Raw genomic sequence first — 18,633 nt, 5'->3', positions numbered from 1 at the left:
GGGCAAGGAATGTGGACCAGAGGCAGCCAGGGTGGATGGGAGGAGGTGGGATCTAGAGCCATCCATCCCGGGATGATTAGGGGAAGGGGACCCTTTACCTTCTCTTTTATTATTATTATTTATTTTTTAGAAGGCCTGTCTAGAGAATCATGTTTTTTTGCTTTTGAGTTTTGTTTGTTTGAGACAGAGTTTTGTTCTTGTTGCCCAGGCTGGAGTGCAATGGTGTGATCTCGGCTCACTGCAGCCTCTGCCTCCTGGGTTCAAGTGATTCTCCTGCCTCAGTCTCCTGAGTAGCTGGGATTACAGGGGACCGCCACCATGCCCGGCAAATATTTTTGGATTTTTAGTAGCGCTAGGGTTTCACCATGTTAGCCAGGCTGGTCTCGAACTCATAGCCTCAGGTGATCCACCTGCCTCGGCTTCCCAAAGTGCTGGGATTACAGGCATGAGCCACCACGCCCAGCCAGTTTGTTTGTTTTTGAGACAAGTTCTTGCCCTGTCGCCCAGGCTGGAGTGCAGTGGTGCAATCATGGCTCACTGCAGCCTCCAACTCCCAGGCTCAAGGGATCCTCCTACTTCAGCCTCCCAAGTAACTGGGACTACAGGTGCATGTCACCATGCCCAGCCAGCTCTTCACCCTCCTGGGTGGGGCTGGTGGGGTGGTGATGCCTACCCTGCTTTCGGGCCCCCAGCAGCAGCCCGTCTGTGCACTGGCTGCCTGCCACCAACCTGCATCCCTGCCCCACAGGCTGCAGCCCCGTACGGAGAGCCTTCTGCGAGCCCTGGTTGCAGAGAAGGCTGACTGCCATGAAGCCTTGCTGGCTGCTTGGAAGAAAAACCCCAAATGTGAGTTTGACCAAGGCCAGGGGGTGGGAGTGGACGGGATGGGGTCACCGAGGCAGGGGCTTTGTGCTTTGTGCATGGTCAGTCCTGGCTTGGCAGGATCTGGCCCCACAGCTGCTGGCCAGCTTTTTGCCACCTGAGGAGAGTCCCTGGGCCCAGGGTCATCCTGACGCTGTCATCCTCCCCTCCCCTGCAGACCTGCTGGCTGAGTACTGTGAGTGGCTTCCACAGGCCATGCACCCCGATATCGAGAAAGCCTGGCCCCCCACCACTGTCCACTGACCAGACACCTGGCTGCAGGGCCGAGGACTGGTTTGGGGACTGGAGGGCTGGCAGCAGCCTGTCACCCTGCGACCGTGACCACCTGGCATGGGCTTCATGGCCTGCTCTCAGGAAGCGGGTCAAGCCCTGGGAACCCTCGTCCATGAGAGCTCGATCCTGTATGAAGCGTGCTGCCGCCCGTGCCATCTGGCCCGGGGGTGACTTTTTGAACTGTTTATTATATGGTGGATGATGATTTCATCTCACGTGCTGGACGCTGTTCTGTTCAGTGTGCTCTTTGGACTACATTAGTCCCCTGTGGAGCAAAAGGGCTGGAGGTCTCTGCAGTCCCTTCCCCGCCCGCCCTGCCAGAAGGCCGAGGAGGCACGTGGAGGGCCTCTTCCTGCAATTCTTCCCTCTCTAGAGTCAGGGAGGGCCTCCCAACCCTGGCCTCACAGCCGTCCCAGATGTTAGGTGAGCCACCGAGCTCTGTGTTGACCTTGAGGGGCCTGGCTGGGGCCCCCCAAGCTCCATGCCTTCTTGGGAGGGTGGCCGCCAGCACCTTTCCTGTGTTACGGCAATAGAGAGTGGGCATCTCATCTGCCTGTGGTCAGCTCTCAGACGGCAGGGAGCGGAGCTGACCTTGGCTGTGCTTGGTCACCGCTGCCATGCCGCAGAGGATGGGCCTAGCTGGGCTGGGGCCACACGACTATTATGTCGGCTTTGAATGGGGACTGCAGAGCCCTCAGTTTGTCTCCCTTGTTCCTCTGTGGCCAAGGTCGGAGGGGGAGGGTGGGGTAGGTCCCCCAGCAAGAAAGAGGGACAGGAGCACCCCAGGCAGGACCAAGCAGTCCGGAGGCCCCTGCCCTTCTGTCCTCCATGGTGAGGGCACAGACGTCTCCCCAGAGCCCAGCGCTGGCAGGATGGATTCCGCTCCTGGCTTTGCTTCTGCGGCTTCGGTGGAGACAGTTAGGGAATAAAATGTTCCTTGCACCCAGATCGTGTTGTGGAATGCACTTGGGGAAGGACACCCAGGTGGCCAGTGTGCCATCCCGGGACATGGCCTGGTGGCCGACCTGCCTTCCCAGCACTGCTGTCTGCTTTAAGGAGGCCTTTCCCCACTGGGTTTACTTACCTCCCTGGCTGCTCTCAAAGCCCGAGCAGCTCCCTCTCTCCACCTGCCCTGTAGCCGAGATGGCAGCCCAGCCCTTCTCACTCTACGTTCCTCCCCAGGAGCCCAAGGCAGGGCCGTGAGCCAGGGCGGCCTGCAGAAACGTTCCCCTCGACCCGCCCAGTGATTGAGGAATTGTTAGTGAATTCCTCACTAACATGTAGAATTGGGCTGTTTCCCACTCGAAAGTACTGACCTCCAGCTTTCCTAAAATCCCACCGCACATGGGCTGGCAATTCTGAGATGAAAGCAGAAGCCATCGTTCCCACTAGTGTCTCAGGTGCCAGGGCAGCCTCCTCAGGGACGTCCCTGCCTCCTCATTGCACTCCACAACCACGGCAGAGCATCTACGGTTGTAATTAGGCAATTCTTCCTAAAAAAGTTATGTAATTAACATACGATGAAATTCCCCATTTTAAGGTGTACAGTTGCTTTTAGTATATCACAGTTGTGCAACCGTTACCATGACCTGATTCCAGAGCATTTTTATAGCTCTAAAAAGATACCCTGTACCCATCAGCAGTCTGCCCCCATTTCTCCCAGTTCCCCAGCTCCAGGCCCCACGAATCCACTTTCTGTCTTTGGATTTGCCTGTTCTGGACATTTATCTCTTGTTGCTTTTTTTTTTTTTTTTTTTTGGTTTTTTGTTTGTTTGTTTTTTTGAGATGGAGTCTCGCTCTGTTACCAGGCTGGACTGCAGTGGCGCAATCTCGGCTCACTGCAACCTCCGTCTCCCAGGTTCAAGCGATTCTTCTGCTTCAGCCTCCCAAGTAGCCAGGACTATAGGCACATGCCACCACACCCAGCTAATTTTTGTATTTTTAGTAGAGACGGGGTTTCACCGTGTTGGCCAGGATGATCTCGAGCTCTTGACCTCGTGATCCACCCGCCTCCGCCTCCCAAAGTGCTGGGATTACAGGTGTGAGCCACTGCGCCTGGCTTGTTTCTTGTTTTTTTCAAGAGGATCTTATTCTGTCATTCAGGCTGGAGTGCAGTGGTGCGATTCTACTTCACTGCAGCCTCCATCTCCTGGGTTCAAGCCTCCTACCTCCCAAATAGCTGGGACTACAGACACACTCCACCATACTCGGCTAAAATTTTCAGTAGAGACAGCCCTTGCTATGTTGCCCAGGCTGGTCTTGAGCTCCTGAAGTACTTCATTCCTTCCTGTGGCTGGATAATACCCCATTGTATGGGTAGACCACATTTTTATTTGTTTCCATCTTTAGGCTATTGTGAATAGAGCTGCTGTCAACATTTATGTACAGGTTTTTGTGTGGATGTATATTTTCCATTCTCTTGGGTATATACCTAGGAGTAAAAAAAACAGCACCATTGCCTGGCCAATGTCATTTAGCTTTTCTTTTTCTTTTTTTTTTTTTTTGAGACAAAGTCTCAAAAAAAACAAAAAAAAAAACTTTCATCCAATTTGAATTAATTTCTGTGTATATGGTGTGGTCAGGTGGTCAACATTCTTTTGCATGTGGCTCTCAGTAGTCCCATCGCCATTTGTCAAAGAGGCAGTTCTTTCCCCCACTGAATGGTCTTATGACCCTAAAAGACCCTCCCTACTGTCTCTAAAAGAGACATTATCTGTCACCCAGGCTGGAGTGCAGTGGCACAATCATAGCTCACTGCAACCTTGACCACCCAGGATCAAGCAATCCTCCCACCTCAGCCTCCTGAGGAGCTGGGACTAGAGGCGCATGCCATCACACCAAGCTAATTTTAAAATTTGTGGTAGAAAGGGTTTCACTATATTGCCCAGGCTGGTCTTTTTTGGAGACGAAGTCTCAACTCTCACCCAGCTGGAGTGCAGTGGCACTATCTCAGCTCCCGGGTTCAAGTGATTCTCCTGCCTCAGCCTCCTGAGTAGCTGGGACTACTGGCGCCCACCACTATGCCCAGCTAATTTTTGGTAGAGACGGGGTTTCACCGTGTTGCCCAGGGTGGTCTTGAACTCCTGAGCTCAGGCAATCCACCTGCCTCTGCCTTCCAAAGTGCTAGGATTACAGGTGTGAGCCATTGTGTCCAGCCCCCGGATGGTCTTGAACTCCTTGGCTCAAGCAATCCTCCTGCACCGGCCTCCCAAAGTGCGGGAATTGCAGGTGTGAGCCACTGTACCTGGCCTGTCCCATCCTTTTTATCAGCTGCAGAACATTCCACAGTATGTAGCGCTACCATTGTTTTTAAAATCAGTGCCAGCAATGGGTACTTCCTAACCTTGCTATAATGAGCAAAGATGTGTTGAGCATCTTTATAGACAAGTCATTTCATACCTGGGTGTATATCCACAAGACAAATGCCAAGAAATAGGATTGCCAGGTCGAGAGACTTGGGGATTCTTCCTTTGGAAAAATGGTTAGGTGGCCGAGCGTGGTGGCTTACACCTGTAATCCCAGCATTTTGGGAGGCCAAGGCGGGTGGATCATTTGAGGTCAGGAGTTCGAGGCCAGCCTGACCAACATGGTGAATCCCTGTATCTACTAAAAATACAAAAAGGCCAGGCGTGGTGGCGGGTGCCTGTAATCCCAGCTACTCAGAAGGCTAAGGCAGATCCAGCCTGGCAACAGAGCGAGATTCCATCTCAAAAAAAAAAAAAAGAAAAGAAAAGAAATGGATGAACACTTTCGCAGACGAGCACTGCCTTTTTCTTGCTTTCCTGGATGACAAGAGTGAAACTCCATCTCAAAAAAAAGAAAAAGGAGAAATGGTTAGGTTGTCCTCCGTGGAAATTGTGTCCCAGATCAGATCACATCACCAGCCTGCTTTATTTTTTGTTTGTTTTCTTTTTCTTTTTTTTTTTTTTTGAGACAGAGTTTCACTCTTGTTGCCCAAGCAGGAGTGCAATGACGTGATCTCAGCTCACTGCAACCTCCACCTCCCAGGTTCAAGCGATTCTCCTGCCTCAGCCTCTCGAGTAGCTGGGATTATAGGTGAGTGCCACCACATCCAGCTAGTTTTTTGTATTTTTAGTAGAAACAGGGTTTCACCATGTTAGCCAGGCTTGTCTCGAACTCCTAACCTCAGGCGATATGCCCGCCTGGGCCTCCTAAAGTGCTGGGATTACAGGTGTGAACTACCATGCACGGCCACTGCCCTGCTTTAAAGCCCTATGAAGAGTCCCCATTTCCCAAGGGATCAAGGCCAACTCGAACGTGGCCTCTGAGACTGGACCTGCACAGACACTCCACTCACACCACACCCAAGGGCCAACCTGCTCTCCTTCCACCTTCGCCGAAGCAGCCCTGTTGGCCTTTGCAGGTGCCGTTCCCTCTCCCAGGGTGCTCTGAGCCTAACTCCTGCTCCCTCTGGCTTCTCATCTTCAGAGGCAAGCCCCTCTAGACGCCTCCTCAGGGAGGGTGGCCTGCCTGCCACCCACTCTGGACAGCAAGCCCAGTGACAGCAGATCTTCTGTCTTGCTTTACCTGGGTCCCCAAAACATGGGAGGGCAAATGTTAAAAAGTAAATTGCGGCCGGGAACGGTGGCTCACACCTGTAATCCCAGCACTTTGGGAGGCCGAGGCGGGCGGATCACAAGGTCAGGAGATCGAGACCATCCTGGCTAACACAGTGAAACCCCGTCTCTACTAAAAATACAAAAAATTAGCCGGGCGAGGTGGCAGGCGCCTGTAGTCCCAGCTACGCGGGAGGCTGAGGCAGGAGAATGGCGTGAACCCCGGGGGGCGGAGCCTGCAGTGAGCCGAGATTGCGCCACTGCACTCCAGCCTGGGTGAAAGAGCGAGACTCCGTCTCAAAAAAAAAGAAAAAAAAAAAGTAAATTGCAATTAATATTTGTAAGAACACTGGAAAAAGCTTTCAAAATTAAACAAGGCCAGGCATGGCGGCTCATGCCTATAATCCCAGCACTTTGGGAGGCCGAGGCAGGCGGATCGCTTGAAGCCAGGAGTTCAAGACCAGCCTGGCCAACATGGTGAAACCCCGTCACTACTAAAAATACAAAAATTAGCCAGTGTGTTGGCAGGCGCCTGTAATCCCAGCTACTTGGGAGGCTGGCAGAAGAATCACTTGCACCCAGAAGACGGATGTTGTAGTGAGCCAAGATCGTGCCACTGCATTCCAGCCTGGGCGACAGAGTGAGACCCTGTCTCTCTCAAAAAACAAAGCAAAACAAACAAAAACAAAGTTGAACAAACTTCCCGGAAACTATAAAGGAAAGGGGAGACATTTTACCTTATTGAAATCTTACATTGACATGGTAAATTGTATAAACAAAGTTAGAAGATGAAAGAATAGATGAAAAATACTGCAAAACATGATAAACAGCGTCATACTATTGGATGAGCTATTAAAATTTGGTGAGAAAAACACAACAGGCAAAGGCCATGAAGAAATTAGTTGCTACATCCAGGCCGGGCGCGGTGGTTCATGCATGCCTGTAATCCCAACACTTTGGGAGGCCGAGGCTGGCTGATCACGAGGTCAGACAAGATCAGGAGTTCGAGACCAGCCTGGCCAACATGGTGAAACCCCCGTCTCTACTAAAAATGCAAAAATTAGCCAGGCGTGGTGGCGAGCGCCTGTAATCCCAGCTACTCAGGAGGCTGAAGCAGGAGAATCACTTGAAACCAGAAGGCAGAGGTTGCAGTGAGCCGAGATCGTGCCACTGCACTCCAGCCTGGGCAACAAGAGCAAAACTCCATCTCAAAAAAAAAAGGGCCAGGAGCGGTGGCTCACGCTTGTAATCCCAGCACTTTGGGAGGCCGAGGCAGGCGGATCACGAGGTCAGGAGATCGAGACCACGGTGAAACCCCGTCTCTACTAAAAAAATACGAAAAAATTAGCCGGGCGTGGTGGCGGGCGCCTGTAGTCCCAGCTACTCGGAGAGGCTGAGGCAGGAGAATGGCGTGAACCCGGGAGGCGGAGCTTGCAGTGAGCCGAGATCGCGCCACTGCACTCCAGCCTAGGCGACAGAGCAAGACTCCGTCTCAAAAAAACAAAACAAAACAAAACAAAAAAAAACAACTGCATCTGAGGTCGAGTGCAGTGGCTCACACCTGTAATCCCAGCACTTTGGGAGGCCGAGGCAAATAAATCACCTGAGGCCAGGAGTTTGAGACCAACCTGGGCAACATGGCCAAACACCGTCTTGAATAAAAAAATACAAAAATTAGCCAGGCATGGTGGCTTGCACCGGTAATACCAGCTACTCGAGGGCCTGAGGGATGAGAATCATTTGAACCCAGGAAGTGGAGGTTGTGGAGATTTGATATTGCGCCACTGCACTCCAGCCTGGATGACAGAGTGAGATTCTCACCTGGAAAAGGAAAAAACAAAAACCTGCATCTGCATGGCTAGTAGATACCTGAAAACATGCACACCCTAGAAAGTGGGCAGGAAAAAAGCAAAGAAATAATTCAGTTCTACTTCCTACCCAACAGATTGGAAAAATTAAGAATCATGGCCACAGCCAGTGCTGAGAATATAAGGAAAAGTGCACCTTCATACATTGTTATTGAATATGTAAGTTGTCACAGCCTTTAGAAAAAATCCAGCAATATTTATTGTTTTTATTTATTTTTTCTGAGACAGAGTCTTGCTCTGTTGCCCAGGCTGGAATGTAGTGGTGCAATCTCTGCTCACTGCAACCTCTGCCTCCTGGGTTCAAGTGATTCTCCTGCCTCAGCCTCCCAAGTAGCTGAGACTACAAGTGTGTGCCACCACACCCAGCCAATTTTTTATATTTTTAGTAGGGATGAACTTTCACCATGTTGGCCAGGCTGGTCTCAAACTCCTGACCTCAGGTGATCTGCCCACCTCACCCTTCCAAAGGGCTGGGATTACAAGTGTGAGCCACCATGCCTGGCCCAAAATCTACCAATATTTAAAATAAACCAGGCATGGTGGTTTATGCGTGTAATCCCAGCACTTTGGAAGGCTGAGGTGAGAGGATCACTTGAGGCCAGATGTTCGAGACCAGCCTGGACAACACAGTGAGACCCTTGTCTCTACAAAAAAAAAAAAGAAAAATATTTGCTGGAGCTGGTGAAGTATACCTGTCGTCTCAGCTGCTGGGGAGGCTGGGGGGGTTGCTTGAGCCAAGGATTTCGAGGCTGCAGTGAGCTATGATCGCACCACTGCATTCCAGCCTGGGCGACAGAAGTACGTTTTTAAAAGTATCCATGCTCTTTGACCCCGCATTGCTCCCTCTGGAAATCTGTCCCATCGAGGTACCGGCGCCAGAAGGCAAGGAAAACGCATGTACCAGATCACTGACTACAACACTAAAGTGAGGCGAAACAAAATTACCCGAATCACTAGGAGGAATGGTAATAAAGCGTGCTACCCCTCCGTTAGGAAATACTATGCAACCACGTCCAGAATTTGTCCTGAACTCCATCATGCTCGCACCTCGTCTGCGGCACCCCTGGAGGAAGTCTCCAGCAGCTTCCTGGGCGGTGGCTGCACCTCCTTCCCGATCTCCCCACATCCACCCATGCCCCGGGTGTATTCTCCGCCTGGCAGCCAGAGGGAGCCTTTTCAAACCTGAATCTGGTCGCGTTCCCCTGCGTCAGGCCTTGCAGTGTCTTGGAAGATAAAAGTTCATCCTCATTCACTAAGCTCCAGGGCATGGCTTTCTTCCTGCCCCTTCAACACAGAGCGCCCTTCCTCCAGCCTCAGGGCCTTGGCAACTGCCGTTTCCTTCGCTCGACGGAGAGGTTTCTGCAGAGGTCTCCCCTGGCAGCTAATCTAAAGCAACCCCCACTCATGCACCCCTGAGTTTCCATCTCATCGCTATTATTGTCTTCATAAAACGTATCGCTACTTGCTTATTGTTAAGTCTCCAGGACTAGACTATAAAGTCCAAGAAGGCTGAGAAAGCTTGCCTGGCCTGTCTTATCCAGGGATACCAGGGGACGTGTACTTTACCCGGCACACAGTAGGTGCTCAGTGCGTGCACAGAAGCTGACATGAGGCCCTCAGGAGTTGATGGTCAGTTGCACAACCTTTCTAAGGAATCCATGTTTCTCTATCTGCTTGATGAAACAAATAACTGGGAGAATTCGTTTCAAACGGCCGATTGCCGGCCCGGTCACCGACCTACTGAACGCGAATCTCCTGTGGAGGCGCCCAGGGCGTTTGTGATTGGAGGCAGGGAAACGTGCTGGCGCAGCCCCTTCCAAGGGAGCTTTCTTTGCAGGCACGTTGATGAGGGTTGCCTGGGTCCTCTTCCCAGTTTTTCTAAACCGTGTGACTGTAATTTGCCCGAAAAAGGGAAAAACAAAAAAAAACAAAAAAAAAACCCTGGAGATGCCGGGGATTGAACCCGGGGCCTCATACATGCAAAGCATGCGCTCTACCACTGAGCTACATCCCCTCGCTCGTGTGTTAATCTTTTCTGGGGATGATGATACAGGAAGTGCCCTTTTCTCTGCTAGTTCAGATGCCTTAGCTTAGGAACGTGCAGTGCCTCCAGCCACTCAGAGGGGCCTCTGCCTGCCCTGGGAAAGCCTGGCGGCCAGGGCGCCAGGCGCCGAGCCTGGATGGCCCAGAAAGGGTAGGAATGACAGCGGGAGAATGGTACGGACATAAGAAGGAAGCTGCAGAAAAACCAGTATGGCTTGTCCTCGTTAGTATAGTGGTGAGTATCCCCGCCTGTCACGCGGGAGACCGGGGTTCGATTCCCCGACGGGGAGGTCAACTAAACCAACGTTTTGAAATACAGAGGGGCGACCTTGCTGACGGTGCTTTTCAGTGTTCCAAAACATACTGAGTAGCGAGGACGTGCACGTCGCAGGTGTGCCTGCGACACTGTGAATTACGATGTTTACGAGGCTTCCTTTCCCTCCAAGGAGAGCTGGGGGGAAGAAAAAAGAGGGTGCTCAGCAGTGTGCACAATAGGTTCATTTTTATGTCAAAAAATTATAGATATGCACACAAATGTGTGAGTATATTAATACTTCGGATTGGCATCACGGTAACAGCAGCAGGAGCAGCAGCCAGCAATATACAGTTCTTAACATGTGCGGGGCGGTATTGGTAAGCAAGCGCTTCAGTGTTCACGCATTACGTCCTCAAGCATCCTACCAACGAGCCGTTTCCTCCACATCAAACTGATGAAATACAGGCACAGACAGAGGCTCCGTGGCCCGCCCGAGCTCACATCAGTCACGATCAACTGTAGACTTAGGGGGCCTTTGGGGAGAAGGACACGGGTGGTGGGTGGGAGGAGTGACTTTTTGACTTTCCATTTCTGTACCTTTCTGGACTCTTGGAATTCTATTTTTTCTCCTTTCTTTTCTTTCCTCTCTTATTCGATTTTTATCAAAATGATACGTCTATTTTTTTAAAGTCAGATACAACTACTGTTGAAAATACTTATTCTCCGATGTCGCAGAGAAGAATTAGCAATTAGACAAAAAGTTTCCTCAGCAAGGAGATTTTTACTTTCTCAGAAACGGTGGTGCCCGTCCAATTCTGCCACGAGCATACATAAAGTAAAAAAGACATAAGAATATTTATTCCGGCCGGGCGCTGTGGCTCACGCTTGTAATCCCAGCACTTTGGGAGGCCGAGGCGGGCGGATCACGAGGTCAGGAGATCGAGACCACGGTGAAACCCCGTCTCTACTAAAAATACAAAAAATTAGCCGGGCGTGGTGGTGGGCGCCTGTAGTCCCAGCTACTCGGAGAGGCTGAGGCAGGAGAATGGCGTGAACCCGGGAGGCGGAGATTGCAGTGAGCCGAGATCGCGCCACTGCACTCCAGCCTGGGCGACAGAGCGAGACTCCGTCTCAAAAAAATAAAATAATATTTATTCCTTACGCATGAGGTCCCTATTGCTGTGTTTTGACTTCATTGGCTGCAGCCAGACCTCACAATTTAAACTAAAACCCGATTAGCTAACAGTTCAAAACTTTTTAAAATAGGTAAAGGCAGTGAGGAACAAAAGAAAAAAGGATGTTCCTTACGAAAGGACTTAGAAAAGTAATAATATTCCTAAATAAGGGAGGAGTGTAGGCTGCAAGCTGGGACATGCCTGGGCACGTCCAGCACGAATATTTTGACAAAGGTACAAGGACATAGAATGTACTATGTGCCTGTGAGCATGTTTAACATAGATACCGAAGTCAGAGTGTGCTTATTCTGTTACATTTGCTACCTAAGGCTTAACTTAACTATTACTATAAAATAAGAAACTTGAAGAAAGTTAGTTTTGAGAAAAGATATCAATAATATTTATGATTTAAAGGGGAAGCTTTGAAGAGGAACTTTTGCTTTCTACAATTCCTTCCCTTTTAATTTTTATAATTTTTCCTTTTTAAACTGTTTTAGCATGTTTTGGCTTAATTGTTCTACTTGAGCTTTTAAGAGGAGAAGTCCCTTAGAATAAGGTGGAGGAGAGTTAAGATAGGTTTTAGTAGTTTTGGTAAGAACTGTCGTTATTAATTTTGTCATTAGCTTCCGGAGGCATGGTGTAATATAACATCCGAGAAGGAGAAGTATACATATTACGGTAGTAAAAGAAGTGAGAATTGAGGTTATAGTTTCCTTCCGTTGACCAAACCATCGTCCTAGCCAATTTGAAATAGGGTTATTAATTCTAGAATTTCTACTTAGCGCTTTAGATAAAGCAGTGAGACCTTGTAAGCTTCTGGTTATACTTCTGTTAGGAGTCGTGTTATTTGGGATGAGGGTTGTACACAGCGTTGGGTTTTAATTATAACACAAACACCACCTTTCTCAGCTAATACTACATTTAAAGCCATTTTATTTTCCTAGGCCATTTTACTAGTGGTTCCTAACTGTTCTGCTATTCCTTTAATAGCATCTTTAAGTATAGTTAATAAATTGTTGTTGATAGTAATAAATATAGTTTATCCAATTTACATTCTTATTAATTGTTATTTGTGGGAGAAGGGATTTGAACCTCACAGCTATCTGATTTCTAGCTTTGAATTTATCTGATATACCTCGTGGAATGTCAGTTGTATCTATATAAACATGCGGGTCAAAGGACGTAAGAGAGGCTTCTCTTGTTTTAGGATGTCGTGTTTTTTTGTTTGTTTGTTTGTTTTTCTGGTTGATGAAATGCCAGGGTAAAAGAGCACAAGTACCGCTCCAATTATTTGGCAAAGTGTCCAGTAAAGGTTCTCCACAATACCACCATACACCCACTCGGGAATGAATAAGTGCTGACTGATGGGTCAGCTCTTGGAAGTGCCTGACCTCACTGCATTCTATTAAGTTTTTTTTTTTTTTTTCTTTTTTTGAGAGGGAGTCTAGCACTGTCGCCCAGGCTGGAGTGCAGTGGCGCGATCTCAGCTCACTGCAAGCTCCGCCTCCCAGGTTCACGCCATTCTCCTGGCTGGGCCTCCCTAGCAGCTGGGACTACAGGCGCCTGCCACCACGCCCGGCTAATTTTTTTGTATTTTTAGTACAGACGGGGTTTCACCCCATTAGCCAGGATGGTCTCGATCTCATGACCTCGTTATGTGCCCGCCTCAGCCTCCCAAAGTGCTGGGATTACAGGCGTCAGCCACTGCGCCCGGCCGTTTCCTTGACTTTTAAAAGAAAAATTAGGTTGGTGTCCTGGAACATGGACAATGGCTATTTCTTCTGGTAATTGAAGATTATTAAGAACATGAACAACTAGTGTTTCACGAGCAAGTTCCTTACCTTTACTGTTAATTAGTTCTCGCTCAGCCTAAATTTTTCCAAATGTATGAGATACCCTGAAGGCATATTTAGAGTCAGTATAGATAGTTCCTACCTGGTTCTGTAAATATTTTAGGGCCTAAGTGCGAATAACTTGCAAGCTTGAGCAGACCAACTATTTGGTAATCTTCCTGATTTTACTTTTTTTAAGGTCTCTTTATCAATTACAGCATATCCATTATGTTGTGTCCTTTCAATCATCTAGGAGGAGCCAGGGTGGTCTCAAATTCCTGAGCTCAAGCAATGCCCCCGCCTTAGCCTCCCAAAGTGCTAGGATTACAGGGGTGAGCCACCTCGCCCAGCCTAATATCTTTATTATAGAAATAATTTTTTAAATCACTAGGAAAAATTCAAAAATATCAGTAGATCACAATCAACAGGTAATGAATTTACAGAAGATGAAAAATGATTCATTAATAAAACTTACAGAAAAGCTTGGCTCTTAGAAGTATTTAAATAAATGGAAGTAAAACACAAGTTACTACTTTCAACTCATGATGTTGTGAAAGTTGTCAGAATCAAAATGAAGTCATGGATGTTAAGTAAGTAAATAAATAAATAAATAAACCCTGACAAATAGAACCAGGGAAGGCCATGAAGAGAGGGTTCCCATGCTTGCAGGCCTGATAAAAGACTCTAGAAAAACCACAACCTTGCACAACAGCCTTCGCAACTTACACAAAAAAGACTACTGCAAGGACATCTGCCAAGCAGCTGCCTGTCCAGCCTCAGACTACAGTCACCTCTGTTATTGATCTTTGTAGCCAACCATAATTATGTCAGAACAATTACGTAATCCTCCTCCTTTTTTTCCTTTAAAAACATTTGTCTTCCTGCCGGGCGCAGTGGCTCACGCCTGTAATCCCAGCACTTTGGGAGGCTGAGGTGGGAGGATCACGAGGTCAGGAGTTCGAGACCAGCCTGGCCAACATGGTGAAGCCCCATCTCAACTAAACATACAAACATTAGCTGGGCGTGGTGGCGGTCGCCTGTAGTCCCAGCTACTAGGGAGGCTGAGGCAGGAGAATTGCTTGAATTAGGAGGCGGAGGTTACAGTGAGCTGAGATTGCACCACTGCACTACCAGCCTGGGTGATAGGAAGAGACTCCATCTCAAAACAAACAAACTTTTTGGCTTCTTTCTGCCTCTGCTACCACCATGGCGCCCATGAAAAAGCTTGTGGTAAAGGGGGGCCAAAAAAAAAAGAAGCAGCTTCCAAAGTTCACTCTTGATCGCACCCACCCCATAGAAGATGGAATCATGGATGCTGCCAACTTTGAGCAGTTTTTCCAAGAAAGGATCAAAATGAACGGAAAAGCTGGGAACCTTGGTGGAGGGGTGGTGACCATCGAAAGGAGCAAGAGCAAGACCAACACGACATCAAAGCTGCCCTTTTCCAAAAGGTATTTGAAATATCTCACCAAAAAATATCTGAAGAAGAATAATCTACGTGATTGGTTGCGCGTAGTTGCTAACAGCAAAGAGAGTTACAAATTACGTTACTTCCAAATTAACCAGGACGAAGAAGAGGAGGAAAACGAGGATTAAATTTCATTTATCGGCCAGGCGCGGTGGCTCACGCCTGTAATCCCAGCACTTTGGGAGGCCGAGGCGGTCGGATCACGAGGTCAGGAGATCGAGACCATCCTGGCTCACACGGTGAAACCCCCTCTCTACTAAAAATACAAAAAATTAACCGGGCGCGGTAGCAGGTACCTGTAGTCCCAGCTACTCGGGAGGCTGAGGCAGGAGAATGGCGTGAACCCGGGAGGTGGAGCTTGCAGTGAGCCGAGATCATGCCACTGTAATCCAGCCTGGGCGACACAGTGAGACTTCGTCTCAAAAAAAAAAAAAAAAATTCATTTATCTGGAATATTTTGTATGAGTTCTTGAATAAAACTTGGGAGCCAGAAGAAAACAACAACAACAACAAAAAACAACAAACAAACAAAAACCCTTTGTCTTTTCCTCCCTGAATGTGCACATAGTTTACTATGGCACACATATTCCCACTGCAATGCTGTATTTCCAAATAAGTATCTTTTCTTTTAGAGAGCCTCTCTCTCTTTGATATTTAGGTTGACAATATTAATAAAATTTCTTTTGCTTTTTTTGTTTTTATAACCAAAATTCTAAAGGCAGAAAGCAGATTGTGGTTGCAAGGGGTTGGAGAAAGGAGAAAATGGGGAGTGATTGCTAACGGGTATGGGGTTTCCTTTGGGGTGATGAAAATCTTTAGAATGAGGGCTGGGCGTGGTGGCTCACGCCTGTAATCCCAGCACTTTGGGAGGCCGAAGCAGGTGGATCACAAGGTCAGAAGTTCGAGACCAATCTGGCCAACATGGTGAAACCCCTGTCTCTACTAAAGATACAAAAAATTAGCCAGATGTAGTGGCGTGCGCCTGTAATCCCAGCTACTCGGGAGGCTAAGGCAGGAGAATTGCTTGAACCCGGAGGCGGAGGTTGCACTAAGCCAAGATCGCGCCACCGGTGCACTCCAGCTTGGGTAACAAGTTGAGACTCCATCAAAAAAAAGAAAAGAAAGAAAATGTTTGGAATGAGATAGAGATGGGGGTTGCACAACAGTGCGAATGTACTAAATGCCACTGAATTGCTCACTATAAAAGAGTTGGCTTTGGCCAGGGGCAGTGGCTCACACCTGTAATCCCAGCACTTTGGGAGGCCCAGGTGGGCGGATCACCTGAGGTCGGTAGCTCGAGACCGGCCTGACCAACATGGAGAAACCCCGTCTCTATTAAAAATAAAAATACAAAATTAGCCAGGCGTGGTTGCGCATCCCTGTAATCCCAGCTACTTGGGAGGCTGAGGCAGGAGAATCGCTTGAACCAGGAGACAGAGATTGCTGTGAGCCGAGATCGCGCCATTGCACTCCAGCCTGGACAACAAGAGCAAAACTCTGTCTCAAAAAAAAAAAAAAAAAAAAACACACACACACAAATATATAAAAATAAAATAAAATGGTTGGTTTGGGCCGGGTGCAGTGACTCACGCCTATAATTCCAACATTTGGTAAGGCTGAAGCGGGCAGATCACTTGAAGTAAGGAGTTCGAGACCAGCCTGGCCTCTACTAAAAAAAGCTCGTCTCTACTAAAAATTAAAAAATTGGCCAGACATGGTGGCCAGTGCCTGTAATCTCAGCTACTCGGAAGTCTGAGGCAGGAGAATCACTTGAACCTGGGAGGCGGAGCCTGCAGTGAGCTGAGACTATGCCACTGCACTCCAGTCTAGGCGACAGAGAGACTCCATCTCAAAAAAAGAAAATAAATAAAATAACTGGTTTTGGCCAGGCGCATTGGTTCATGCCTGTAATTGCTGCACTTTGGGAAGCCAAGGCGAGAGGATTGCTTGAGGCCAGGAGTTTGAGATATAAGTGAGAAGCCGATCTCTAAAGCTGGTTTTATGTTACGTGAGTTTCACCTCAATACAAAACAAACAAAAACATTTACTTTTAAAAATGACCGGCCGGCCGGGAGTAGTGGCTCACACCTGTAATCCCAGCACTTTGGAAGGCTGAGGCGATCAGATCACCTGAGGTCAGGACTTTGAGACCATCCTGGCCAACATGAAACCCTGTCTCTACTAAAAATAAAAATAAAAAAATTAGCTAGGTGGAAATTAGCTGGGTGGCCTGCAGTCTCTGCTACTCAGGAGGCTGAGGCAGGAGAATCACTTGAACCTGGGAGGCGGAGGTTGCAGTGAGCCGAGATCACACCACTGCACTCCAGCCTGGTGACAGGGCGAGACTCCGTCTCAAAAAAAAAAAAAAAGACGAAGCCTAAGCCTTGTTTGGAGAAGATAGGAATGGGAAGGATGGAGCTATAAATGGCTTCAGCCTTTTCAGAAACTGCTTCCAGATCCTGTTATCCCACACTCGGCCTTCATAATCTACAGAAGGAATTTTGCCTTTAGTGAACAAATCTTAAACACAAAAGGAAAAACCTATGCAGAAACAACCTAAATAGCCACAGATCAGAAGATAGTTAAATGAATTGCTCTATATCAGGTGATGAATAGCACGTGCCAATTTAAACTGATATGATTTTTTTTTTTTGAGACAGAGTCTCGCTCTGTCTCCCAGGCTGGAGTGCAGTGGCGTGATCTCGGCTCACTGCAACCCCCTCCTCCCAGGTTCACACCATTCTCCTGCCTCAGCCTCCTGAGTAGCTGGGACTACAGGCACCCGCCACCACGTCTGGCTAATTTTTTTGGGTTTTTTAGTAGAGACGGCTTTCACTGTGTTAGCCAGGATGGTCTCGATCTCCTGACCTCGTGATCTGCCCGCCTCGGCCTCCCAAAGGGCTGGGATTACAGGCCTGAGCCACCGGGCCCGGCCCAACTGATGTGAATTATTTTAAAATGCCTCTAAATGGTGTCGGGCATGGTGGCTCAAGCCTGTAATCCCAGCACCTTCGGAGCCGTAGGCGGGGGGGGGGGGGGGGGGGGGGGAGGGGGAGGGGGAGGGAGGGGGGGGGAGGGGGAGGGGAGAGGGGGGAGGGGAGAGGGGGAGGGGGAGGGGGAGGGGAGAGGGGGGAGGGGAGGGGGGAGGGGAGAGGGGGAGGGGAGGGGGGAGGGGGGAGGGGGGGATCACCTGAGGAGGGTCAAGAGGGGAGGATGAAACACTAAAAAAAAAAAAAAGCTGGCAGGAGGGCAGGTACCAGACGGGGGGGAGGAGGGGGGGGGGGGGATCACCTGAGGTCAGGTGTTCAAGACCAGGCTGGTCAACGTGATGAAACCCCATCTCTACTAAAAATACAAATACAAAAATTAGCCTGGCATGCCGATGGGCAGCTGTAATCCCAGCTACTCGGGTGGCTGAGGCAGGAGAATTGCTTGAAACCGGAAGGCGGAGGTTGTGGTGAACAGAGATCATACCACTGCACTCTAGCCTGGGCGACAAGAGGGAAACTCCATCTCAAAAATAAAAATAAAGCCTCTAAATGTTTAATTTTTTCTTAACACATGGAATTGATTGCAAACTAATTTGTCTCATGGGGTGAAAAAACATTTATCTTTTTTTTTTTTTTTTTGAGATGGAGTTTCACTCTTGTTGCCCAGGCTGGAGTGCAATGGCGTGATCTCCTGCCTCGCCTCCTGATAGCTGGGATTACAGGCATGTGCCACTACGCCTGGCTAATTTTGTATTTTTAGTAGAGAGGCAGGGCTTCTCCATATTGGTCAGGCTGATCTCGAACTCTCGACCTCAGTTAATCCACCCCATCTCAGCCTCCCAAAGTGCTAGGATTACAGGCGTGAGCCACCATACCCAGCCCCAAAAGATTTATCTTAAGTTCAGTAATTCCTTCCATTTCATTTCTGATTTCTTATTCTCTTGTGAAACTAAAATTGATGTTGCTGCCTTTTGTTAAAAATAAAGCAGGGTGCAGTGGCTCACGCCTATAATCCCAGCACTTTGGGAGGCCGAGGCAGGAGATCATGAGGCCAGGAGTTCGAGACCAGCCTGGCCAACATAGTGAAACCCGTCTGTACTAAAAATACAAAAAATTAGCCGGGCATGATGGCGAGCACCTGTAATCCCAGCTACTCAGGAGGCTGAGGCAAGAGAATCACTTGAACCCAGGAAGTGGAGGTTGCAGTGAGCCAAGATCACGCCATTGCACTCCAGCCCAGCTGACAGTGTGAGACTCCATCCCCAAAAA

The 18,633-nt window shown here is 48.8% G+C and overlaps 1 protein-coding gene, 2 non-coding genes and 1 pseudogene across 5 annotated transcripts in view; 3 read left to right on the top strand and 1 right to left on the bottom strand.

The window, feature by feature from the left end:
• The window catches only part of DHX37 (DEAH-box helicase 37), a 44,738-nt gene extending 42,635 nt beyond the window's left edge, over positions 1 to 2,103 (top strand). For 2 of the 3 annotated variants that reach the window (XR_004032092.1, XM_030821669.1), the window contains 2 exons: positions 749 to 846; positions 1,040 to 2,103. Coding sequence is in view for 2 of the 3 variants with exons in the window: in XM_030821669.1 (XP_030677529.1) it covers positions 749 to 846; positions 1,040 to 1,125 (184 nt within the window). In the remaining variant the exon portion in view is untranslated. Of the gene's footprint in view, positions 1 to 748; positions 984 to 1,039 lie in introns of those variants that run through there. The other variant, XM_030821668.1, reaches the window with a different exon arrangement.
• Positions 2,104 to 9,542: 7,439 nt separating this feature from the next.
• Positions 9,543 to 9,614, bottom strand: TRNAA-UGC. Its single transcript has one exon. It is a non-coding gene; the product is annotated as a tRNA-Ala (tRNA).
• Positions 9,615 to 9,861: 247 nt separating this feature from the next.
• Positions 9,862 to 9,933, top strand: TRNAD-GUC. The gene has a single exon. It is a non-coding gene; the product is annotated as a tRNA-Asp (tRNA).
• A 4,179-nt stretch (positions 9,934 to 14,112) lies between these two features.
• On the top strand, positions 14,113 to 14,502 carry LOC115837089 (annotated as a pseudogene).
• Positions 14,503 to 18,633: the final 4,131 nt, after the last annotated feature.

This window comes from Nomascus leucogenys, chromosome 10 (genome assembly GCF_006542625.1).
Source record: "Nomascus leucogenys isolate Asia chromosome 10, Asia_NLE_v1, whole genome shotgun sequence".
NCBI lineage: Eukaryota > Metazoa > Chordata > Mammalia > Primates > Hylobatidae > Nomascus > Nomascus leucogenys.
This window is presented reverse-complemented; position numbering and strand designations above follow the sequence as displayed.